The sequence below is a fragment of the Ovis aries genome, chromosome 4, assembly GCF_016772045.2.
Source record: "Ovis aries strain OAR_USU_Benz2616 breed Rambouillet chromosome 4, ARS-UI_Ramb_v3.0, whole genome shotgun sequence".
Classification (NCBI taxonomy): Eukaryota; Metazoa; Chordata; class Mammalia; order Artiodactyla; family Bovidae; genus Ovis; species Ovis aries.
In genome coordinates, this window is record NC_056057.1 from 104,611,257 (window position 1) to 104,637,748 (window position 26,492).

Genomic DNA, 26,492 nt, shown 5'->3' on the forward strand with positions numbered 1-26,492 from the left:
TTTGCCTGGCTCCGGGGCTGAGGGTCCAACAGCTGACCACAGAGTCTTCAGAAGCAGGTGAGTGGAGAGGAACCGGCTGAGCAATACAGATCCACCCCTCCAGAAACCCAGGGGACATGGACATGAGGCTCCTCCCTGGATGCTCAAGAAGGGATGGGGGGATGGTGGTGGATCGAACAGGTGGAATGGCTTGCAATCCTGTTTGAGTCAGGACTGAGATGAGGGAGGTGGGGGACCATGGGGATGCCTGTCTCGTGGCCACAGACCATCCAGGGGAGGGGGCGTGAGGTCATGGATGGAGACCCAAGGGTGAGGGCTGGGCTGGGTCAGGAGACCCTGGGGTGAGGGCACCTGTGCAGATCTGGCCAGGTGGAGGGGTGGGCAGACAAGCTGGGGAGGTGCCAGGACGGCCTCAGAATGGGTTGATGGGCTGGCTGTGCCCACGTGGCTCAGACACACTCACCTCCTCCGTGGCTGGGACGGAGGAAAAGCGTGTGCACCCTTCGGGGCCGGGCCCACAGGGCCTGGGCACGATGAAGTCGAGGGATTCAGGTTTCACCACCCACGTGTCAACCTCCTAAATGTGTCATCAGCCCCCATCCTCTCCTGGGTTTTAGTTTCGTTTCTTGCCAACCTCCATGAGTCTTGGACCGTTCAAACATTCCCTCAAGCGCCGCCCACTGCCACCTCCCAGAACAGACTCACTTGTTCCTGTTCCTATCCAAGCCCTGAGCGCCCACCACATGCTGGACTCAGAGCCGAGCACCCAAGCCATGTCCTGGCTCCATCATCCACCAGCCCCACACGGCTGGTGCCCAGACCCACCCAGTTTACGGGTCAGGAACAAGGCAACCAGCCCAGCCACACACTTTAGTGAGCAGAGCAACGAGGCCTCCCTGACCCGAGCCAGGGCTCTCATCTGGGTCCCTCCTGAATGGTGGCTCTCAACCCCAGCTGTGTGCTGAGAGCCCCAGGAGAGCCCTGACAATCACCCGTGCGGGACACCTCCCCTAGAGACGTCTGTTCAGCTTGTGGGGACTGGGACCTAAATCAGGTGTTTTCTTTTAAAGCTCCACCCACCCGCTGGTGACTTTGACATGGAGCCACGGGTGGGAAGCTGTATACTACAGACTTCAGGATGGTGAGGGCCTTGCCCCTGCTGGCCTGGGTGTGTTCCCATCCCCAGCGCTGCGCCTAGCTCATGACAGAAGTGAAATAAATCTTTGTTGAGTGAAGGAATGGAAGTTTCACATTTTCCAGCCAACGGTGTTACAATCCATCTTCCTGACCCCAAACCTGGAGTTCTCCCATCACCAGAGCAGGCGGCCTGGTCCCCAGGCTACAGACCCACCCCCTGGCCTCCTCCTCCTACAGGGACATCGGACCACCTTCTCAGAGCATCACTTTCATCCCACTACCCTCTGTTGCACAAATGCATTGGTGCTTACTCCATGTTTACAGATGCAACTGCAACCCCTTAGTCTGGTCGCTAAGACCCCAGCATCCCGGTGCCAGCTTATCCTTGTGGTCAGCTCTTCCACCCACCACGGATCCTCTGTTCTGGCCAGGTGGGCAGTCCTCCAGTCTGCTGTGAGTCTTTCTGGGCATTTTGCTGGAGCGACTTCATCATGTGTGCCCCTCTCTCTCCTTTACCTGCATCTGGATTCTGTCCGTCCATGACGACCTGACTCCCCTGCCATGCCTTTGCTCTTAGCCCCAGCCCCACCCTGCCAGGAATCCCTCCCAACTCTGAACATCTACGCCAAGAATCTTACTTGGCTCTGATTTCACGTGACTTCTAATCATCGTTTCCAAGTGCACATGTCCTAATTTCCCGACTAAATCATGACCACCGAGAGCAGCAATTTTATCTCCCTGGCAGAGACCAACACGGCACACGCTCTGTGAATGCTGCTGGACATTCAGCATCTCTTATCTCAGGGCACACGGCCTTACCTGTAATATCTAGACTGTAGGTAGGTGGAGCACACAGCCTTGGACACGTGACTGGCAGAACCGAAGTCAATGACCTTCACCCTGTATGGCTGTCTGGATGGATCTACCAACATGATGTTCTCCGGTTTGAGGTCGGCATGGATAAGACCTAGACTTTTCAGTTTCATCAGGGCGGTGGCGACCTGCTGGAGGACCGGGCGAATGTACTTGAGGGGCAACGGGCTGAACTTGTTCTGCTTCAGAAAGTCATAGAGGTTCTGCTCCAGCATCTCGAACACCAAGCACGTGTGGTTCTTGTGCTGGAAGCACTCGTAGGCACGGACGAAGTTGTAGTCGTCGGCGCTCTCCGTGCTCAGGCGGGCCAGGATGCTCACCTCGATCTGACCTTGGCGGGCGTACGACGGGTGGTTCTTCAGGATCTTGATGGCCACAATCTCATTGGTGCCCCGTTTCCAGCACTTGACCACTTGCCCGAACGTCCCTCGGCCCAGGAACTCTAAGACCTCGTACGTGTTGGTCATGGAGCACAGCACCTCATGCTGGACCAGCTGGTAATCCCCCTCGCTGTTGGAGCCGCTGTTTTTGGAGGTGGCAGTCGAGGTGGTGGCAGTGGCTACGGTGGCCCCGCTCGCATTGTTCTGAATCATGGGCGGGTGCTCTTCGATGATCTGCACGCTGCTCGTGTTCTCGATCTCCTCACTCTTCCGCTTGAGTCCACATTTTTGGTAGGTGTCAAGAAGGCTCACAGTGCTGCGACGCATGAGGTTGTGCGGTCCGCCGAGGACGGGCCCGGAGACGGAAGTGCTGCTGGCTGAGGTCACGACGATGTGCCCGGTGCTTCCTGGGAAGATGATGGTCTGCTCGTACGGGAGGCTGGGGTTGGGGATGGGCAGGGAGGCGCTGACGGTCGCGGCGGCTGGCTGGGACGGTGGTGCGTTCTTGCTCGGGCCGTACACTTTGCTGTGGGAGCCGTACCCGGTCATGTCCCAGTTGGAACTCGGCTCTACTTTCAGTTTCTTCACGCTACAGAAGGCACTTGATTGAAGGGTGTGAGGGGAGAAAACTTGCACATGTGAGGCCATACCTGCGGGAGGAGAGAGAGAGATGTTAGTCGCCCTTGCGTGAATGAACGTGACATGGCCCCTTGGGTTCTGATCGGCGGTGTGGGTCCTCGAGAATACTGTCTTTCCACTTCAAAACAAGGGCAAAGGGGCTTCCCTGGTGGTCTGGGGGGTGAAGAATCTACCTTGCACGACAGGGGGACGCCTGATCGATCCCTGGTTGGGGAAGATCCCACATGCCGCAGAGCGACTAACCCCGCGTGTCACAGCTACAGAAGCTTGCACGTCCTAGAGCCCGTGCTCCACATCCAGAGACGCCGCCGCAACGAGAAGCCCGCACACCGCAACTAGAGAGGAGCCCCCGCTTGTCACAACTTCAGAAAGCCCGCATACAGCGATGAAGACCCAGCGCAGCTAAAAAATTAATAAATTTTAAAAAAAGGTTGGAAAATCGACTCTGTTCCACCCGGAAGCACAATCTGGCCACTAAGCCTGTGGGCCCGGGGAGTTCCGGTAGAAGACTCGAAGGGTGGGAGTACGGCCAAGTGTCGGAGATGGAATTAGAATTCCAGAATTTAGCTTGTTATGTTGGGTTTTTTTCCTAATAAGCATTGTCTGCAATAGAAACAAATTCTTCCTCAGTTCTCATCGGGTGGCAACCCAGTTAAACCTGAAGGCTGCCTCAGGTGGCCCGGTTACCTACTGTATACTTAGCTGTCTCACGTGGTTGGGTACTCCCTGCCCATACACAGGCCCTGCAAGTGTCAGGCTTGCTCATTTGAGGAAAAAGCTTCCCACACAGGTCCAATCACAGGGCCACCCATGATCTGCTAGCTTCCGGAAGAACCATAATTACCCCCTGGTTTCTTACTCACCTTAAACCATTCTGTAGGGCTGAACTGACCAGCAGTTGGTCTGACGTTTTTACTGAGATAGTCTGAAATCATTTTATCAACATTTTTTTTTTGGGGGGGGGGGAGTTGGCTAGGGTAAAGGGTAGCATAATTCATGGGCTCTATTCACTCACTTTTCCTGCTAAAGTCATGTATCAATCAATTTATCTAGAAAGTACTATTATTTCATATCAAAACCTCACCCACAATTTAAGAAACCTCAGTAATCTAGAAGACCACAACTATGGAATAGCTGTGCAATTTGTAACCATGGTGATGCTGGACACAAACAAAAATTCATAGACAATGAATTAAGGAAAAGTAACGGGGTGATGAGGAAGGGTAAATCCTTGCAGGTAAAAGCAGAAATAAACACTGCCCATCTTCTAAAGTGTAGTTAAGAAACATTTCCTATAAAAGCACACAGAGAGTGGGGCTTCTCTCAAGCACCATTGGTGTTTAATGATCCTAGTGTGTGTGTCTTTCTGACCCCCTAGCATTGCCTGTGGGTGGTTATTTAACATTTTCCCTTTGACCTCATCTACCTTTTCTCTCAGCAACAACCCACTTTCCACACTGTCCAGCAGCCAGAGGCCAGCAGCCTTGCTTTCCACCTCTAGTCTCGTCATTTCAAAACATCCCTGAATTTGTCCCCATCCTCCATCCTCTCCTCCATCTCTCCGGTTCAGGAGAAGAAGGGTCTCCCTGTTCTGACACTAAAAGTTCCCCCAATTCTCAGGATTCAGCCTCTCTCATTTCCTTTTGAACTCCCTCTATGATGTGTTCTCTTTCGGTTTTCAATTTCTCTATGTTAACCGGATCCAAGTTCTTAGCAGGTACTTAATACAGTTTTGCCAAAAGAATCAATGACAGTCTTTTTCTTCTGCTTTCACACTGTGCACATGGACACTCTCAGCTTGGAGGGGGAGTACCAGCTGAATCCTTCCCTTTTGATCCTTCCCTTCTTCTCACCTGTAAGCAGTGGTTGATGCTCCCTTGTCTTCAAGTCTCACTCCTTAATCGCGCTCCACCCATGCACACACACACACTGGACAGGAATGCCCTCTTAAAGGTAAACAACTTCCTAATTGCCCAATAAGTGGCCTTTTTTCAGCCTCTACTCTCTTTGCCCTCTTGGCAACTGACCGATCTGATACTGCCGACCACGACTTCCTTCTTGATGCTCTTATCTGTGTGCCCTGTGAATCTGTAAACTCCCCATCCTGCATCTGATTGCACACTGTGCTGGCTGCTTCCTCTTCTTCCTTTAAAATTCGGGCATCACCAATGTTTGAACTTTGCTCTCTCTGGAGTTAAGCTCTTGCGACCCCCACACGTTCATCACAGGCCAACTGCTCCGCTGTGCCTTCCAGGAAGGTTATTTCTGCCTCCTGCTACAATATCATAGATGATGTTCCAAAGATGAACTCCCTGTCTTTTCCTAAAAATCTAGCCATTTCACCTCCGTGATCACATCCCCACGTCTGTTCATAAAATCCAAAACTGTGGATTTGTCTTTGATGATTCTTCTTTGCCTCTATGGACAAGAAGGTATGGACTCTTATTTCTCCATCCTCCAAAATGTCTCTTGTAACCACCTCTTTATTTCTGTTCTTGCTGCCTCTTCCACAGTGAAAACATTTATCACTCTCCAGTAGAGAAAAGCAAGCACAGACATCTAGCCTACCTGAGCGCTCTTTCTTCCCCCAATCTGCCCATATTCAGCCACCAGATTATCTTCCTAGAACATTTCTAAGCATGTCATGCCTCTGCCCCAAAACTTTCAATGATTCCTTAGTGTCTAGAAGATAAATTTGAGGACTCTTAGCACCTTCACATTTTGATTTGAACTGCTTTGCTGGCTTCACCTCCAACTATTAACCTTCCTGAACCCTCAGTTTTAATTAAACTGTTCTACTCCCTGTTGCTAGACTGTCTCTTTCGTGTCCCACCACCATGCTCTTATGCAGTGCCCCCGACCCCCATCTGGCATGCCTTCACCGCTTCCCTCAAGTTATTCAAAGATAAAACAATTCATATGCCTCTTCTCCCCAGGTACCGCCAATGCACAGTGATATTCCCAATTCTCCGTTTCTAAGCCACTTACCACATGCACTGCCCATTTGCTCACAAATTCATTTCTACCTTGCAGAATATCTTGTCTTGAGTTGAATGACTTAGCTTCTGTGCTACGTAACTTTTCCCATGTTTAAGTCATGTTTCCATAAACAGGCTACATTCAGAGGGCACGCGCTACAGTCTACACCCCACACTTCTTTTTTCTCCCAGCATTAAGCCACGATTGTTATACATAGGAGGCACTCGGTTGATGGAATGAAGCACTCTATCTGACCAGGCCTCCAGGAGAGCTTAGTTCTCTAGCAATAGAGTAATCACCAGTCACAAACACCTATGGAACCTGGCCTCTCTCTGGAGAATAAAGAAAAACCTGCTTATATTTTTCCACCCAAACCAGGGCAGAGCCTAGGTAGCTCCTGTTCTGGTGTCAGCAATCACGTTCTATCTATACTTCATCCTTGATGTGCTCTGACTTCCCAGGGTCAACCTCAGCCCAACACCCAACAGCTGTTCTGAACCCCACCTTGACCCTGACCTCACAGATCTGACAGAGGCTTCCTGTCTTGTTTGGTTCCTGAACTCCAGTATCTACTTGTGTGACATGACTACACTTCTGTAGGCAGCCTTCTGCCTGACCAGACTATTCCGGCTTGCTCATTCAGAATTCACACTGAGCCCGTTTTTTGTCAATTTCCCCTCAATTCTACAATAGCACCGAAAATGACTATTCTATATACACCAGTATTAAATAACCATACTGTTCTAGATCAAACCAGTCAATCCTAAAGGAAATCAACCCTGAATATTCATTGGAAGGATTCATGTTGAAGCTGAACTCCAATTTTGGCCACCTGATGCAAACTGAAGCTGAACGCCAACTTTGGCCACCTGATGCAAAGAGCCAACTCATTGGAAAAGATCTTGACGCTGGGAAAGACTGAAGGCAGGAGGAGAAGGGGAGGACAGAGGATGAGATGTTGATGGCATCACTGACTCAATGGACACGAGTTTGAGCAAACTGTGGGAGATGGTGAACGACAGGGAAGGTGAAGGACAGGGAAACCTGACGTGCTGCAGCCCATGGGATCGCAAAGAGTCAGACATGACTGAGCGAATGAACAACTGTTCCAGATATTTTATACAATATATAAACAACCAATTCCTTGGCTTTTGGTAACTTTATCCCTGAAAAGGCAAAGCAGTAAGCATTTCCTTTATTCTCTGGTATGAAGCTTGCCCGTAACTTCTTCATCCTTGGTATTTCGAGGCAGGAGGAGGACTAAGGCCAAGGAACTGTGGGGGGAGGGGGACGGGCTGTGCAGTGACGAGGTTAGAGGTGGCAGAAAACACACGCTCAAGTTACATAAAGGAGATGCAATTCTATTCTCTGTTTTCACTGTTTCAAAAAATCTTGGTGGAAAGGCCAGGGTATAGAAGTGGAATTTTACAAAGGGGAAGAGAATGGCTTATGACTTGTTTGCTACTGGGATGACAGCCAAGGGTCATAAAATTGTGGAAACTATCATTCACTATCTCTGGTGACAGTCCCAGGATCAGAGAGGAGATCTGCATGGCCAGAGATGCCCTTTGCCACACCAGCCTGGCCTGGTAATAGCCACTGCTGCCCCTTCATAAGATCAGCAGCCACTGTTCTAAGAAACAGTCACAGGTCCTGATACAGTCTTATTTCCCAACCCCCTGGCTTTACGAGATGTAACTGACATACGAAATTGTGGAAGTCTGATGTGTACAACATGACGATTTGGTATGTGTTGAAACTGCAAAATGATAATCATAAGGTTGGCTACCACCTCCATCACCTCACACCTTACCTTTTGTGTGTGTGTGGTGAGAACATTTAAGATTTACTCTCTTAGCAACTTTCAAGGATACAATACAGCTTGTTAACTACAGTCATCAGATTGTACATTACATCCCCAAGCTTACTTATCTTGGACCTGGAGGTTTGCCAATACAGTCTTATTACCCTTATTCTTTAGCAGAGGTCATTTTGCTCTGTGAAGCAAACTGCTCAAAGAAAATATAGCGAAAGAAAGTCTCCAATAATAATAACAACAATAATTTATTTTTAAATCTCCAACCTATAAGAGATAAAAGACTGCTGGGTAGCTGCGTAACTTACTCTTAATCCTACAGGAATAAACAAATTTATCCAAACACTTCTTTTTGAGAGTATTTTTCTGGAACAAAACCTCCTGATTAATGGAGTCCCGGAAAGCCCAATCCACACCTTTTGCATTCGATTTATTCAACTCCCCAAGGCTGGGGAGGAAGAAGGCAACAGTGTTTATGGTTCCCAGTCTAGGAAGAGCTATTTCCTCTCATCTCTTTCCTTTCTCTTTTTCTTTTTGGCTGCCCTGGGTCTTTGGTGCTTTGCACGGGCTTTCTCTAGTTGCGGTGAGGAAGGCCTGCTCTCTACTCAAGAGGCTCGGGCTTCTCACTGTGGAGGCTTCTCTTGCTGAGGAGCACAGGCTCTAGGGCACGTGGGCTTCAGGAGCTGTAGTGAATGGGCTTAGCTGCTCTGAGGAACGCAACAAAGTTGTGGGCTCTTCCTGGACCAGGGATCGAACCCATGTCCCTCTGGTTGGCAGGAGCATTCTTACCCACTGTACCACAGGGAAGTCCTGTTTCCTTTCATTTCTCTCTGTGTTGAACTCTTTGTATTGTACTCTGGAAGGCCTGCCACCCTCATTATTGGTTGATTTTCATTTCAGAAAAGGCAGGGGGTTTAATGGACATTTTCGGTTTGATCTTACGAACAATCTCAATTGCTTTTTAAGTCATCTCTGTCCTTCCTATTTGGCTCTTGGAAGAGAAAGACTTTTTCTCCTCCTTTCGTGGGAGACTCAGGTGTGAGGGGGGTTCTGAGCTCATGAGGAGGGACCTGGGAAATCACTGTAGGATAAATCTGCAAAACTCAACACCTGCTCCGTAGAGAGGCCACGAGAGCCAGCCCAACTCACGAAAGCCTGAGCAGCCTCCCAACGTAACTCCCGACACGATGGTCGCACTGTCACTCAAATGAACGCACAGCCAGGCACCATAATTTAGAACTCTGGCTTCTAAAAGGCATAGCCCTGTTACCATCTGTCTCATAACGAGGTCAGAATCATCAACACTGACTATTAGATATTCATCAGGGCCTTGTGTGCTTTTTAATGTTACCGATACAAGTTTATGTGGATGTTATAAAAGCGATCAGTAAGAGGCACTTAAATTTATTAAAGTTTAAGTCAACTAATACAACTGTATGTATGTAATATATTCTTCCTTGCATAGGGCAAATGAAATACAGCCCCAATAAAATGGGCATTAAGATACACCCTACAGTCAGCAGAATTAAAGCCCATGATTTGTAAGAAGGTATTTCTTCTTACCAACAAAGACAAAAGACCTCTCTCTCACACACCCCAAACAAATCCAGGCTCCTGATACTTAGGGTGCATTTCTGACAGCCTGTGTTAAAGGCAAAGAAAAGCCCTGGGCTCTCTTTTGGTCACTTTATTCACATCCTCAGTTTGCATTTAAAAAAAATCATGTGGAACTTCCCTTGTGGTCCAGTAGCTAAACTCTGTTTCCAATGCAGGGGGCCCAGGTTCGTTCTCTGGTTGGGGAACTAGATTTCACATGCTGTAACTAAGACACAGCACAGTCAAATAAATAAATAAAATGTTTTAAAAAAAGCATGCATATAAGTCTGCACCTCAAAATACTATTTTTAAAAGTGTGTGCTCAGTCGCTCAGTCATGTCCAACTCTTGGCAACCCCATGAAATAGAAACCCCCAGGTTCCTCCGTCCATGGAATTTTCCAGGCAAGGATACTGGAGTGTGTTGCCATTTCCTACTCTAGGGGATCTTCCTGACCCAGGGATTGAACCCGTCTCTTGTGTTTCCTGAACTGGCAGGTTCTTTACACTGTGCCAGGGATCGAACCCAGGTTTCCCACATTGCAAGTGGATCTTTACCACCTAAGCCACCAGGGAAGTTGGAGGCCATTTATGTCCATAGATGTGATCACACTTCATTTCAAACTCTGTTACTTAGGAGTCTCATGATTCTCCAGAAGTTAAAATCTTGAGCACCTAGTCTGTACCAGGCTCCAGGCCAGATGTTTCATGAACAGAGTAAACAAACGTCTGACTTTGGGACAATCTGGAATTACCCGTCACAACAATTCAATTAATGAGGGCACCCACCCTACTTTCATTCTTACAAAGGTCCTAGTTTGAAAACTAGGCAGTGAAGTGATGGGTTTAGGTACCTATAATAAAGAGGAAAAAACAGACCCTGGCCCCAGAAGTTCAAACCTGGGTAATTCTATGTGCCTTCTTTGTCTTAACAGTTCAATGAGAAATTTATTTTTCTAGGGTTAAGAATAATTTTTTTCCACCTTAAAAAAAAAAAGGTTAGTTTAAAAAGTTTTCATGATCTTTCTGAGCTCTTAAGTCACAAGCATTTTTAAAAGGTCATTTGTCAAAGGATTGGCTTTAGTTAGTTCATTTTTTCCCACTTATTTGCTTAGTTTCTTCATAATTTTATATTTCACAATTAGATGAACTGAAGAGTTGCTTCACATCTGAGTACATTTCCTTTTCATTTCACCACCCCAAAATTATCTACTGGAAGATCAGACTCTGGTGAAACTACAAGGATGAGTGAGGGTTTGATTATCATTAAAAAAAAAATTAAACTGAATTCAATTGCACTGGAATCTCTCAAAGCTCAAGGGAAGGAATTTCAAGCCAAATAGCGGCACCATTTTTATCAGGATGTAAAGTTTAATTTTGGTGTTGCAGATCACCACCAGAATCCAGTTACATTATTAAAGAGAATGGAATCACAAACATCTTAGTTTGGGAATTTCCTGGCGGTCCAGTGGTTAAGAGTCCACACTTTCATTCCAAGGGGCAAAGGTAGACCCTGCAAGCCACATGACGTAACAACAACAACGAAAACAAAAACTTAGGAAAAAAAAGAGATCACCTTAGTTTAAAAGGTGCCAGCTTCACCACTTTTATAGTCCTTCGGACACACACTTCTACCAAATAGCATTTGATAGAAGCTACAGACTTTTTCTTCTTTTTTTTAGAATCCAGAACTCAAAGGATGGATTAATTCCCATACCTAGCTGACTGCTATATCTCCCTTACGAATCACATTATGCACATAAGACATAATAAAATCACAGAATATTTCAAAAAATATAAAAAATATATGAATGTTAGAAAAATGCATCTGAATGGACATTTAGAAACACTTAGAAAAGAGTTATCAGTATAATCCTTGATTACCATAATTTGATGCCTCTGGGGGTTGAAAGGTAATAGAAAAAACTTTTTCATTGACATATATAACAATATTCATAAAATTTTAATGACAGTAATCCTGCTTGTCAAGTTTCTATTTCACAAGTACAAGATAATTTCAGGTTAGCCCATTTCTAAATGATACATTTCCAAAACAGTGTATACTAAATGTCCGTGAAACTTGTATATAGTTTTCCATCAAAGTCTAATTATCTGCTAGTTGTTTAACGTTAAATGTATAGTCTGTCCCACCAGAACTCAGTTTAGAATCAACCACAAGCTCTATAGAATTCTTTATCAATAAGCACAATCACAATACTACTGATTCCATTCAGGGTTCTCTCTATAAAAAGGCTGGAATTGGGTACAAAAGGAAGCCTAAGATATCTAAGACATTGGCTCTGTGCTAAAGGAGCTTAAAATCCCATGGCGTTGCCAAGGTCAATGCAAAGTAAAAAGGACATCTGGCCATTCTGAGCAACATAAACAACTTGCCAAAATAAACGCAACAGGAGTTCAGGGGCGGGAATCACCATAGACTAGAGTTAGGCAAAGGTTTACAGGGGAGGCAAAGTAAGAGTTGAGCTGCAGTTAGAAAGATGTTATGTCTTTTGAAGGGCAGTGTTCCAGCTCCTGCTGACTGGGCATTGGGAGCTTGCAGCCAGCACTATGGCCCCTGCCCTCAGGAAGATGGGGCTTTGATTGGAAACAGCAACTTAGGAGTTTTTACTAGTAGTCATACATTAACAAACGCTCATTCCCAACATAACTACTAGTCTACACTGGTGCCCCAACAGTCTACTTATCCAGAATTTCCTCTTCTGATAACTTCAACCTTCTAGAAGTAATTTTTGAATACTGAAGAAGCTGGTGTGAAGCCCTACCACCAGATACTCACCTTACTGTCATCTAACATGCAGTTAACAAGGTGGAGAGCAGCTGTTGTGACTGGGTTTGCTCTGTGTCAGACTCTAGGTGTGCACACCTCACAACTAACTGTAAGGTCAAGTGCATTTCCCATTTTATTTTTTATTTTTTAGTTCTACCAGTTTGTTGCTACCAACCCATTTCCCTCCACCCTCATACAAACATGCTCAGTCATGTGACCCCATGGACTGCAGCCTGCCAGGCTCCTCTATCCATGGACTTTTCCAGGCAAGAATACTGGAGTGGGTTGCCATTTCCTTCTCCTGCATTTCCCATTTTAAAGACAGGTAAGCCGAGTGTGAAAGTGTGTGAGTTGCTCAGTCATGTCTGACTCTTTGTGACCCCATGGTATGTAGCCCACCAGGCTCCCCTGTCCATGGGGATTCTTCAGGCAAGAATACTGGAGTGGGTTACCATTCCCTTCTCCAGGGGATCTTTCTGACCCAGGGATTGAACCCAGGCCTCCTGCATTACAGGCAGATTCTTTGCCATTTGAGCCACCACAGTAGTCCAAGTTGAGTTTAGGGAGATGATTTAGCTTGTCCAAGCTCACTCTACCACTACCAGCAGGGCTGGGATCTGAACTGAGGTCTGCCTGACTCACAAATCCGTGCTGTTAACCCTTTCTTCTTCATGCTTTAGGGTCTTGGAGTCAAAGCATCAACTAAGGGGAGAAGTACCATAACAGCCAAAAAAAAAAAAAAAAGAAACCTGACGTGTGAGAGGAGACTGATCTAAAGTAGGGGGTAGGCTGACTGCACACCACCTGGGAAATCAATGCACTCCCCAACAGTGCTCCCAAGTCACTGGCATTTCTCTGTCCTCTGGCTAGGATGACACTGGAGAAATACAACCATTCAAAACTATTCACATAAATTTACCGCCTGAAAGAGGTAAATTCACTTCTCTGATACCTAGTGGCATAGTGGACAGAACACTGGTCTTGGGTGAGCTGACCTGGGCTTTCCCAGCAGGGAGGACCTGGACTAAAGACCTGCCTGAAAGAACAGAAAGGAAGCAGCAGAAACCTAAGACTGTGCAGAGAAGAGAGGCAAGACACACTGACGGGCGGGACGAAAGGGCAGAGGCGAGGGAGCAATCAAACAGTAATGTCTGGGGGCCGAAAGGAGTGGGGTTCCACGGATGGTGACACTGAAGACTGGAGGTGGTCTGAAAGTGTTGTTTCTCCTAGGGGATGGGATAATGAAATGCGTTTTCAAACAAGGTGAATGACAAACACTGAGAGGAGATCCAAGTAGAAATATACAGCGTTCAACCCTTCATACTGAAACTCTGAGACAAGGAAGTGCTGAATTTACCAAAGTCACAGTGTCTGGAGCTGCTGGTCACTGACGATCAAGCACGTACTTGCCATTTGCTGAGTTGAACCTCAAATGAAGATAAACCATTTGGAAAGAGAATGGAAATCAATAAGATGGGCTCAGGCTGTACAGCATGAATCAGAGGGGGAAGAGGGCAAGGTGACCCTGAACCAGTCCATGCACAAGCCCAAGGGCAAAGGGGTGGAGCCCAAAACGTGGCCCAACAAAGATGAGCAGGTCAGAGTGACAAAAATATGGAAAGGGAAAAAGACTGAAATCAAAGGTTCATGTTCTATGACTGGAAATGGTGTTGCCAAAGATGAGAGCAGAGTCCAGTAGGGAGATATTGCTTTGGGAGAGATTTCACTGTAGGATTAGTAATGACAGAGCGGAGACATTCTATAGGTACCAGGAGAAAAAGGAGGAGAGGAGAATGGGCAAGGGGTCGCTGACCTGAGGGCTGTCCCCAACACCTCTATGAACATGGAATCCATGTGGGAAAAGCTGCTCCCCAGGAGAAATGGAGTAGAAAGTAGAGCAGATGGCAAATAAAGTAATCCTTGGGGACACAGACGTTGTCAAACACTATGAGTCACACGGAGATGTCAAGGATAAAACGATGGAAAAAAAAAAAAACCCAAACAATTAAGGGAACAGAAAAAGGGCTACAGGGCCTGGCTGAGAATAAGCCACCAACCCATTTTTTTTCCCCCACAGGGTCAGGAGGAGAGAAAGAAGGGGTGCTCCCCTGGGAAAAGAACCAAAAGCACCATGTTATGCTCCTTGCTTTCCCAAGAAATGGAATTCTCTTAGACTTTCAAAATCCTTTACGTCATCTTCTTTGAATCTGCAAATTCTACCATAAGCTGTGTTTCTTCAGTTGACACAATATCCTCTTCCTACCATTTACAAATTCTCCACATACCTATCTACCTACTGGCTCATTATTCATCCAAATCAGCCCTTCTCCACGTTCCGACTGACTTTCTCTTTCTGCCTCCCAAATTCCCCTTTCTATGTCTCTGCCTCATTGCCTGGGACTAGGCCATAAGTCACTGTGGATGTACCAGCCTTTCACTGCTGTGGGTAGGTACATGCAGCCTACAGATTGATTAGCTAGAGGCCATGTTACCAAGAGTTCATAAGCAATCTGAAAATTGCCAATCCAAGAGGATTCTGGTGAAGGAAAGAAAGTTATGATAAAACATGCATGCTTGTTTTAGGAAACTAGAGAATCAATGAGAGGAAAACAAATTTTATACACACACATACATATATATACACTCAAAACTCAAAAACTGTTTTCAAGGGAACTCCCTGGAGATCCAGTGGTTAGGACTCGGTGTTCTCATTGCCGAGGGCCCAGGTTCAACAATCTGTAACTTGACCGCCTCTGTGAAGACCCTCCCTTAACTGAAGTCACCTTCTGAGGTCCTGGGGTTAGGAATTAAACACATGAGTTTCTACAGGCGGGGAGACAATTCAACACTTAATGGTAGGTTTAAGGAAACCAAAAGCATTTTGCTACAGCATAACTTTCTCAGGACATACTGTCATTATTTTCTAAGAACTCTCTTTGTTTCTCCCTCCTTGGAGACAAGACAGTCCACGCTGTGACTTCCCTATGTCTTGCCTCAAAGGACCCTGGAGGAGATGTCACTTAGTTAAATATTATACAAGCAAAAGCTAAGTGATTACTTTAAATTAAATTCTGCATAAGTTTAGGTGACTTATGCAGTGCTTCCCAAAAAAGTCATGCAGGAATATCTCTGCAATGTATATCAAGGAATAATGGCAGTCATTCTGGTATAAAAGAGAATTGAACATCACATATTAATAACACCAAAATGGGAGAGTAAACTAAGTTTCTAGTTTCTTAAAAAAAAAAAAAAAAACAACACTTATTTTTATTTATTTATTTGGCTAGCTGGCTCAGAGCATCTTCAGTTTTCATTGTGGCATGCAGGACCTTTAGCTGAGGCATGAGAACTCTTAGCTGTGATGTGGGATGTAGTTCCCCAACCAGGGATTGAACCTGGGCCCGCTGCACTGGGAGTGTGGAGTGTTAGCCACTGGACCACCAGGGAAGTCCCTCTAGCTCTGGTTCTGGGTGCGCATACATTTCTGAAGGAGACCTGAGTACACTCAAGAGATAAATCAGTTGCAGGCTAGGTGAGGATGAGGCACTTCTGTTCTTCAGGGCCACCCCTATGTCTGGTGATGCTCAGGGAAGCCTTCAATTGAATTTGCTTTTCCTTCAGAAATGGTTTAGCAAGACCAAATCAAGACTAAAAATCTAGTAGGCTTTTGATTTTTTTCCCTCTTTCAGGCCCAAAAGAGTAGTTATTCTTAAACACCTCTTACCCAAATATGCATTTTACTTAACCTTACCTATCCCATGACCAGCCCACAACAAACTTGTCTTGTGAACCCAGCTTCCACTTCAGAAATGTTTGGCGCACTCAGGATCAAAACTGAAAATCTACTTTACTCTTTTTCATTTTGCTGTTCTTATTACAGCACTGCTGCCAACTCTTTTGTACCCAACAAATTATGTAAATCTGTTACTCTATATTTGGAGAAGAAAATGGCAGCCCACTCCAGTAGTCTCGCCTTGGGAAATTCCATGGACAGAGGAGACTGGTGGGCTATAGTCCATGGGGTCGCAAAGGGTCAGACATGACCGAGCATGTGCACACACACACATTATTCTACACTACTCTATTACTCTAGGTATATTATATTAGTAAGTGTCCCCTCAGAAGATATGTTGGAGTTCTAATCCCCAGTACCTGTGAACGACCTTATCTATAAACAGGCTCTTTGCAGGTACAATCAAGTTAAGGTGTTAAGGTGAGTTCTCATCCAATATGACTGGTGTCCTTATACAAAAAGGAGAAAAGACACACACACACACACAGAATGCCCTATGAAGACAGAGGCAGAGCCTGGATGGATGCAGCTGCCAGCCAAGGGATGCTGAGGCTGGCTGGGGGGTGCACTGGAAGCTGGGAAGAGGCAAGGAAGGCTTCTGCCCAGATTCTCGGCGGAAGCCTGGTCCTGCTGACATTTTGGCTTCCAACCTGCAGGCTCCAAACCTGAGAATAAGTATCTGTTGATTTAGGTCACCCAGTTTATGACACTTTGTTGTAGCAGTCCTCAGAAATGTATACCCTCTGGAATATAATTCAAGATGCATTTCATTGAAAAAACATGTTTGTGCTCAAGCTGTGATAAAGTACTTGTAACAATTGCAGAGTCACGCTGGCCGAATGGCAGTTTGCCCTGACAGCCTGTCTTTGCCATCTCCTGGTTGAAAGACAGTAGAAGCATCCTCAGTCTAAACTCTCATCTCAGTTTTGGAACTGAGGTCCTAGGCCGGGGGGTGGTGGCTAAACACCCCCTCTCTTTGTACAAATACACTTGGTCTTCGTGTTGAACGTGTGACTTTACAACCACATGACTTCTCCGGAAGGCAGAGAAAAATTCAGTCTGTCCTCACCAGCTAAGTGACAGTTAAGGAGTCCCCGCCGCACTTCCTCACACCTGCCAGTTCAAGAAACCTCAGTTTCTTGCTGTCATTCAGAGAAACCAGGACATCCCGTGTTCAGTGCAACACCTGTTGCTCACTGCCTCTTGTACTCGGGTTTCTGCATTTCTTTGAACACTTCCCTCATAAGACTGCTATCCACCTGCAAAGAAAACTTTGTGAAGGTGGTAGCCCAGTGTGTAAAGAGTCCACCTGAAGTGCAAGAGACCAGGGTTCGATCCCTGGGTCGGGAAGATCCTGGTGAAGGAAATGGTAAACCCACTTCAGTATTCTTGCTTGGAAAATCCCATGGACAGAGGAGCCTGGCAGGTGGCAGTCCATGGGGTTGCAAGAGTTGGACGTGACTTAGCGACTACCACCATCAACCACCACATCCAGTCCCAGCCATGCCCATAAGGCCAAGTGCATAGAACTCTTTCCCCTGGGTTCTCTTCAGAGACCAAATTCCTTCCTTCCTCCTTTTAAAAGCCCAGTAATATAATCCTTCTCACTTGATTTAAATGGTGACTGCTGTTTACAACAGTAACTCTATGTTACAGCTCCCTTGCTCCTTAGAGAATTTTTTCATTACTCTCAGTTGCCTTTAAAAGTGACATCTGATGAAACTCAACTAGCGATCAATTTGGGAAAGATAGAAGAAGCATTTCCTGACAGTGCAAAGGGAATAGAAACCAGAGGAATGGCGGGGAAAGCAGGCTGGGATGCTGGAAGGGAGAAAGGTTGGGGAAGAGGAAAAGGAAAAAGAAATGAAAGATGGGGAAAAAGTGAGAAAACAGACTGCAGTGAAATGGTATTGTGAGCACAGGTGGATAAGAAAGCAACACTGAGATGTGCTTTGTCAACTAACTATAAAGCATAATAAAAATGCAGCACAATATTATTGACAATATTTGTGTGCAGATGATGCAGATATAAAAATCAGCTGGTACAGGGATCCCTTGGCCAGGCAACCAACAGCCTGTTCTACACTGTGTAGATGGCAGCGGTTCTTTGGGCTGCTGCAAGGACATTTTTATGCTGTGAGTCACTGCCATCAAACTAGTCCTGGTGTTGTTATGACCCAGCAACCCCACAGTGCTGGCCATTGGCACACGGCCTGAGGGGAGGTGCCCACTCCGGTGATACCAGGTCTTGCTCTGTCCCTCCCAGAGCACAGCGAAGACGACGTCAAAAAGCTCTCATGTGTCCTGCTCTGGGGCACAGAGGATGGCAGCTAGTGACATAGCTGGTCCCAACTCAACAAGGTTTGTGTTCTGAAGGCTCATTTCAGGTCATCTCTGAGTTCCTGGCCACTGTGTCAGATGCGGGCTCTGCTGCTTGCTGGCTGCAAGGTCTCAGCAAGTGATGAAGCCTCTCTGAGCCTCAATTTCCTCATCTCTGAAATGGGTGCCGCTTATGGTCCTGGTGTGAAGGGGAGGCATCAGGGTCATGTTCTCACAGCACAGTCTGGCCCAGGGGGAGCTCTGTGTTGGTGACAGAGAAGGGAGAGGTCAGCTGGTCTGCTGAGGCCCAGGAACATGCAGCCCGGATAATGCATGGCTGGCTGTGATGGACGGAGCTCCATGGTACCAGGGGCCCCTCAGCACCAGGCCTGGCTGGATGAGGACTCAGTACGCTACTTCTGAATGACTGGACAAGGCAAACATGAAATGGGACAAGAGCTCATTTGTCACTTGTCTCAAATGCTGTTCCCCATGGAAAGGGAGGTCTGGTTAGGAAAAAAGGCAACTTCCAAGGATTCTGAGGAAGACACAGAGGAAACTGGATGGATTCAAAAGATTCAGATAAAAACTCTATATTTTTACCTGTGCAATGCATCCTAAGTCACTTCAGTCATGTCTGACTCTGTGACCCTATGGACTGTAGCCCGCCAGGCTCCTCTGTCCATGGGATTCTCCAGGCAAGAATCCTGGAGTGGGTTGCCATGCCCTCCTCCAGAGCTTCTTCATGACCCAGGGATCGAACCTGTATCTGTTACATCTCCTGCACTGGCACGTGGGTTCTTTGTCACTAGCGCCACCTGGGAAGGACATAGTTTTACCTAAGTGAAGAGGAACTAAAAGCCTCTTGATGAAAGTGAAACAGGAGAGTGAAAAAGTTGGCTTAAAACTCAACATTCAGAAAACGAAGATCATGGCATCCGGTCCCATGACTCCATGGGAAATAGATGGGGAAACAGTGGAAACAGTGTCAGACTTTATTTTTGGGGGCTCCAAAATCACTGCAGATGGTGATTGCAGCCATGAAATTAAAAGACGCTTACTCCTTGGAAGGAAAGTTATGACCAACCTAGACAGCATATTCAAAAGCAGAGATATTACTTTGCCGACTAAGGTCTATCTAGTCAAGGCTACGGTTTTTCCAGTAGTCATGTACAGATGTGAGAGTTGGACTGTGAAGAAGGCTGAGCGCCGAAGAATTGATGCTTTTGAAGTGTGGTGTTGCAGAAGACTCTTGAGAGTCCCTTGGACTGCAAGGAGATGCAACCAGTCCATTCTGAAGGAGATCAACCCTGGGATTTCTTTGGAAGGAATGATGCTAAAGCTGAAACTCCACTACTTTGGCCACCTCATGTGAAGAATTGACTCATTGGAAAAGACTCTGATGCTGGGAGGGATTGGGGGCAGGAGGAGAAGGGGACGACTGAGGATGAGATGGCTGGATGGCATCACTGACTCGATGAACGCGAATCTGAGTGAACTCCGGGAGTTGGTGATGGACAGGGAGGCTTGGCGTGCTGCGATTCGTGGGGTCGCAAAGAGTCGGACACGACTGAGCGACTGAACTGAACTGAACCTTAAAAATGTATTGCATTTCTTTTCCATGTAACATTTGAATGAAAGGCACTATTCCTACACACTACTATATATAAAATAATCAACAAGAACCTACTGTATAGCGCAGGGAACTATATTCAATGTCTTATAATAACCTATAATGGAAAAGAATCTGAGAAAGAATATATACGTATAACTGAACCACTTTGCTGTACACCCAAAGCACTGTAAACCAACTTTACTTCAACTTGAAAAAAAAAAATTTTTAATAAAGCACTACTCCAGGTCATAAAGAACTCAGTTTCTATGTACAACATACTCATTGCACATTTGTATCCACCATATAAACTATGACCTGAGCGTTTCTGATTGACAATCAGTTAAAAAAAAAAAAACTGAACACTCCTAACACGTGATATTTATTTTTAATAAATCATGTATTTCTATTTTACTATTGTTTATTAAAAACACAAAAGCAGAATATTTAAAAGGATGAAATAAAATATACATAGTCTAATGCTTTCTTCTGTGCAGGCACGCTAAGTCACTTCAGTCGTGTCCAACTCTTTGCGACCCCATGAACTGTAGCCCACCAGGCTCCTCTGTCCGTGGGATTCTCTAGGCAGGAATACTGGAGTGGGCTCCCAGGCCCTCTTCCAGGGGATCTTCCTGGCCTGGGGATCGAATCTGTGTCCCTTATGTCTCCTGCACTGGCAAGCGGGTTCTTTACCACCAGCACCACCTGGGAAGCCCCAATATTTTCTTCTCTATCCCAATAAACTGTCCTGAGCTCTTTGCTTTGAAAATCCTGTTATCCCTCAAGTAGCTAAAGCCAGGAGAAGGCAATGGCACCCCACTCCAGTATTCTTGCCTGGAAAATCCCATGGACAGAGGAGCCTGGTAGGCTGCGGTCCATGGGGTCACGAAGAGTCGGACACGACTGAGCAACTTCCCTTTCACTTTTCACTTTCATGCACTGGAGAAGGAAATGGCAACCCACTCCAGTGTTCTTGCCGGGAGAATCCCAGGGATGGGGGAGCCTGGTGGGCTGCCATCTATGGGGTCGCACAGAGTCGGACACGACTGAAGTGACTTAGCAGCAGTAGCAGCAGCAGCTAAAGCCAACTAACTTACAATTAGTCTTGGCCATACGATTAAACTTGGCTAGTAGAAAGTGGCCAAGTGAGAAGTGCCCCTTCTGGGCAGAAGCTTTTCACAGCCAGTGTGCCACTGGCCTATTTGATCCCTCTATCCCTTGCTAAGGGAACCAGTGATGATTCAGGGGTGGGAGTAGGAAGTAAATGAGGACGAGAAGAGGCTGAGATCCCAGCTGACCCAAGGGGGACCCGCAGCAAGATGATGGAGCAAACCTTTGTCATTTTAAGGCCCTGAGACACTGGAAGGTGTCTGCTGCCGCAGTAAAACTTAGTCTGTCCTAACTAGCACTGTGCTTTTCCTTAATGCTGAGCTCCCTAATGAGTCTGGATTAACGAGGTTGAATGTAATTATGTTTGGATGCTCAGCATCCTCACCCATCAATGTCAGAGCACACATTTCTACAGACAACTTAAAAAATTCTAAATCGTTCAATCCTTAGCTTTCATAGTTTAGCATCGCTTCTGTGCTTTGTGAAAATGCTTCCTGAGAGGAGGAAGGAGAGAGTCGGACGAATGGAGAAAGTAGCGTTGATGTGTACACACTATCACATGTAAAACAGGTGGTCAGTGAGAAGCTGCCGCATAACACAGGCAGCCCCGCCTGGTGTTCTGGGATGATCTAGAGGGGTGGGAGGCAGGGAGGAGAGGGAGGCTCCCCAGGGAGGGAATATACATGTAATTACGACTGACTCACATTGTTGTACAGCAGAAACCAACAGAATACTATAAAGCAATTTTCCTCCAATTAAAAAAAACAAGAATTTACAAGTGAAAATAAAAATTAGTTTTAAAAAAAGGAAAGAAAATGCTTCCTGAGATCAATGTGTCCAATGATGGGACAGCTCTGACCCTCACAGCAATTAGTGACTTCAGGTGTGCGCCCCCTCATCCCCACCTGGTACTTTCCTGAGCAAGCAGGAGGTAGAGGATCACCCATCACAAATGCCTCTCATTTGGAAACTCTGAGGCAAATAACTTCCCGGTGACAAAAACGGGAAGCTGTTCTCCAAATCCAAGCAGGAGTCTGGCACTGCAGAATTCAGGCTTCCTCGTCCTTGTGGGAGAACCAGCTTATGCTATTGTGTTCTCCGGGGAAAATGGACTTTTCACAACCTGCCCCCAGCTGTATGATGCAATGGTTATGTTCTTGGTAAAGAATATTCAAGTTCTGACATCATAATAACCATGGGTATTACTCACGGTAAGCTCACAAGCCTGGCAAGGCACAGTCTGTACCCTCTTTATCACTGAGGTCAGCAATGGGTTTAAAAATAGCACTGCTCACATGTTCAGGGTACCACTGATTCATTAATGGCCAAAACACTATTCTGGATTCCTGACCTGTATGGGATTTGGGACTGAGACGCCTAGACGTGTGCCACAGCATCTGTGACTCCCCCAGGAGGCGGGTTACGCTGCACTATTTCATAAACAGAGATCTGCATATCCTAAAAGAATCCCCAACAGTCACAAACCAGGAGGTAAGATGTCATCTTATTTGTGACTCAAAAATGATAAGCCTAAAATATAAGTAACCAGAATATCTATAAATCTGGGAACTATAATGTGCAGAACATCCCAAAATAAAGAGGGCTGATGTGACAATAAGCCACGTTGTCCCAGGGAAGTCTATAAATAAGAGTCTGAGATTTTTCATTGTTTGGGGGGAGGTGGGGGGGGGAGAAGGCATTTGCATCTAGATGCCGGATACTGGTTCTTGAGAGAGAAATATCCCTGGAGCAGAGAATGTTTTCATAATTTATAGGGATCTGGAAAAGCACAGAATGCCTACTGCTCAAATTCTGTGCCCGGTAAGTAGTCTCTGATTTCCAACTGGAACTCTGGAAAGGACCTTGTGACTCAGGGAATGCCCCTGTAGATGCATGCCAAGGAGTAGGTCTCTCTTAAAATGATTCAGATCAATCAATCTTCTCTAAGATTGGTTAGCAGGAATCGGTCCTGCTGAACCTCAGAATGCTTGATGAGTTTACAAAGTCAGATTTCCAGATCTGCCAAGCTGAGGATTCTAGAGGCCGCGGTGGGCATCCAGAAATAGCGACTAAGCGCCTGCTGTGTCCAGGCACCGCCTGGAGTGCTGAAGCAAGGCTACAGGCAGCATGCAAAACAACATGACTGTTTTTTCAAGAGACCAACGAGATGAGTGATAATGAGACACGATAACTGACTACAGAAGGCAGGCATAACCGTTACTGACTGACTGCTAGAGGGGTCACAGGGAGGGTGGAGGCACAGGAGAACACCCCAAGAGGAAGAAGGGGGCCAATGGCACACAGAGGCCAGGGGACACACACTGGGCTTAGGGACTAAGATGAGAGCTGGTGTGTTATAAGCCCACAGGACCTGGGGTAGTTTCTGCAGGTACAATGTAAAAATAAGATCACTTAAGACAAAAGCAGGGCAAAAGCCATCTAGCGGGAACACAAGGAAGAAGGGTCTGACTGCAGGGAGGGCTCCTGCAGGGAGAGTGCAAATTAACCTGGAGAGACTGGAGTGAGTTAGATGCGGAGGGCCTTTGTGCCAGACTTCCGCCTGTATCCGGGAGAGGGTGAGGGGTTGCAGAGGTGCTCTTGGGGAGAGGTTGAGGGGTTGCAGAGGTGCCTGTGGAGAGAGGTGGGGAGGAAAGGACTAGCAGGGCTGTAGGATGGAAAACTGGACTTGCGGCAGAAGTCTGGAGGCAACCTGCTCACCTTGGAGGCTCATCTGGGAGGTAAGATCCTGGAGGAACGGTGGCATCGTTTGGAACTAAAGCAAGGTCACAGACAAGAGACAAAGGGGCAGTTAAAGACCTTGGCAACCGGCGGGGAAGGCAGAAGCCACGAGAGGCGTCCACAATGATGTTGTGTCACGGTGAAAGCCAAGGGAAAGGCTGGTCCCTTTCTTGGCGTGGCCAAGGGAGGCACGGCCTGGTGGGCATGGCCAGGCCGGCTGGGCAGTGGGCCCTGGGAACACAGGGGCTCCCAGGGAATGGGGACTCTACTGCCAGAAAGAGCTCGGACACACCAGGGATAGGGTGGCTGCAGTGTTTCCTTGAGGAAACCCAGACAGCAGACAGCAGGGGGTACTCGTTGGCAAAGAACCCCGCCCCCTCCTGCCCAGTCCCTAGCCTGCCCAATACTCAGTGCATGTTATCTCCAAGGCCTGAAACGAACCAGTGCTCAGGCTAGGCCTCTGCGTCCCCGTCCTGTGATGCTGGCCTCGGCGGAAGCTGGGACGCTCTCAGAGAACACAGAACCTTAGCCCTTAAACTTAGACCTATAACCCCGAGGGATGACACACAGAAACCCTTACAGAAACACACAGATCACTCAGAACAATTTGGCCAATTAGGTACTTCTTTTAAAAATTTTTTTTGCTGCCCCACCAGGCATGTGGGATCGTCCCTGACCAGGGACTGAACTTGCAATCCCTGTGTTGGACGCACAGAGTCGTAACCTCTGGACCACCAGGGAAGTCCCTAGGGTACCTCTTGTTATATAGAAGATATGAATGCAGAGCATCCGAACTTACGTTCTTCTCTGACGGCTGGAGGAAGTGCCTGCCAGTGCTCTGATTCTTTCACCAGCATCAATGCACTCAGCTTACTCCTCCAAACGGGGAGGGGACCTGGGACTGCAAGTCCTTCCCGTGTCAATTTTCAAGAAGGCGAGGAAGGGCAGAAACTCCACTGCGCCTGTTGCCCCGCCTCAAGGTCTCGACCCTGCCAGCCAAGCCCTTTGCATTCTTTTTCAGTTGGAAAATGAAGCTATCAGCTCCATTTCCACTTTCTCTGCATGACTCCATTTCTCCTTTCTTTCTTGGCTCAAGCTATATGGCTCATATAAGATCCCCACTGAGTTCTTCAGTGATTCTTATCTTTTTTCTGAACATTTTTCTAAGAAATGCTGAATCAAAATACAAGGTGGGAGAAGGTATGAGCGTACGTTCTAAAGGGCAGAATGGAAATATAAGAAAGGCAACGGCATAAGCCTGCAGATTTCTTGTTTCCCAGCTTTCACGCTCTCCACACGGTAAGAGTCATGGGGATGGTGTCCTGTGGAAGTGAAGTCAGCAACCCAGGAATCTGTTTTCTATTCTTACTCCTGCCGTAAAATTCCATGAAGTCACCAGGAACCCCTTGGAGGGTGAGCCGACACCAGTAGAAACAGCTCTGCAATTTGCTTGTTTCCCCCACATCTCATCCAAAGTATGGTTGAAAGATCACCAGAGTCCACTTTTCCCTGGATGGGGGTGAAGTAGCCTGAAGATGGGCCAGGGTTGGAAGCACCTGGGCAAGTGGAGGCTCCCTGGAGCCCCAGCCGCCCTGCGAAGTGATGTAGAGCCCCGGAATCACGACACAGCCACAAAACAAAAAACCAACGGGCAACAAGACGAGGCTTTCTTTTGACTGCAGGCTGAAGTGTGGAAATTGTCAGAGTAAAGCAAACGCATGCAGCTGCTGGGAGGTCAGTTGTCTTCTTCTCACAGGAAATCTTTCCTGCCACTTTCAGAGCAGAGCTTCTTCACCTGCTCAGACACCCCACGTCAGTGCAGAACAGGGAAGGGGGTTCTCCAGCCCATGACAAAGATGTCAAGTGATTTTGAATATGGGCCATTTTTAAAGTCTTCACTGAATTTGTTACAATATTGCTTCTGTTTCATGTTTTGGTTGTCTGGCCCCAAGGCACCTGGGATCCGAACTCCCTGGCAAGGGATCGAACTGGCAACCTCTGCATGAGAAGGTGAAGTCTTAACCACTGGACTGCCAGGGAAGTTTCCTGCAATGTCACTTTTGAGCTAAGGAAATGCAAGCTGGCCCCAGCACATGAGTTAGAGAAAGGATTCAAGTTGGTGAAAAGTAGAGCCACAGGGAAGGAACCCCCAACAGAAAGCTGAACCGTCTCTATGTGGTTCACACGCTTCCCCAGAGCACAGACCAGGCCGATCTGGGCCACAGGCAAGACTGCAGAACTCATTCCAAAAGGAATGAGAACATCACTGGATCTACTGACGAAACTGGACTACGAACTGTGGCTAAGACAGGAGCTCTGAATCCCGGCTAAGTTCTCCTGAGTTGGGAACTGCACGGCACCCTATCCTCAGGACCCAGGACACACACGAGGAAGTGGGGGAGGCGGGGCCGTCCACTGGAGCACTGCACAGAGCTGGAACCGCCTGAAACCTCTCTGACCCACACAGTCACTACTAACCACACGTGGCTACCGAACGAACACTTGAAAGTGCGGCTGGTGTGACCCAGGAGCTTTTTTACATTTTACTTTCTTAAAAAATATTTTAAAAATATTTATTTATTTGGCTGTGTCAGGTCTTAGTTGTGGCATGTGGGATCTTATTTCCCCAACCAGGGACTGAACCCGAGTCCTGTGCATTGCAAGGTGGATTCTTAACCACTGAGCCACCAGGGCAGCCCCACATTTTATTTAC

The 26,492-nt window shown here is 47.0% G+C and overlaps 1 protein-coding gene across 4 annotated transcripts in view; it reads right to left on the reverse strand.

Annotated features, from left to right (window-relative positions):
* HIPK2 (homeodomain interacting protein kinase 2) overlaps positions 1-26,492 on the reverse strand; it is a 205,952-nt gene that overhangs the window by 138,777 nt on the left and 40,683 nt on the right. For all 4 annotated transcript variants that reach the window (XM_027968868.3, XM_027968867.3, XM_027968866.3 and 1 more), the window contains exon 2: positions 1,957-3,040. In XM_027968868.3, the coding sequence (XP_027824669.2) occupies positions 1,957-3,040 (1,084 nt within the window). The remainder of the gene's footprint in view (positions 1-1,956; positions 3,041-26,492) is intronic.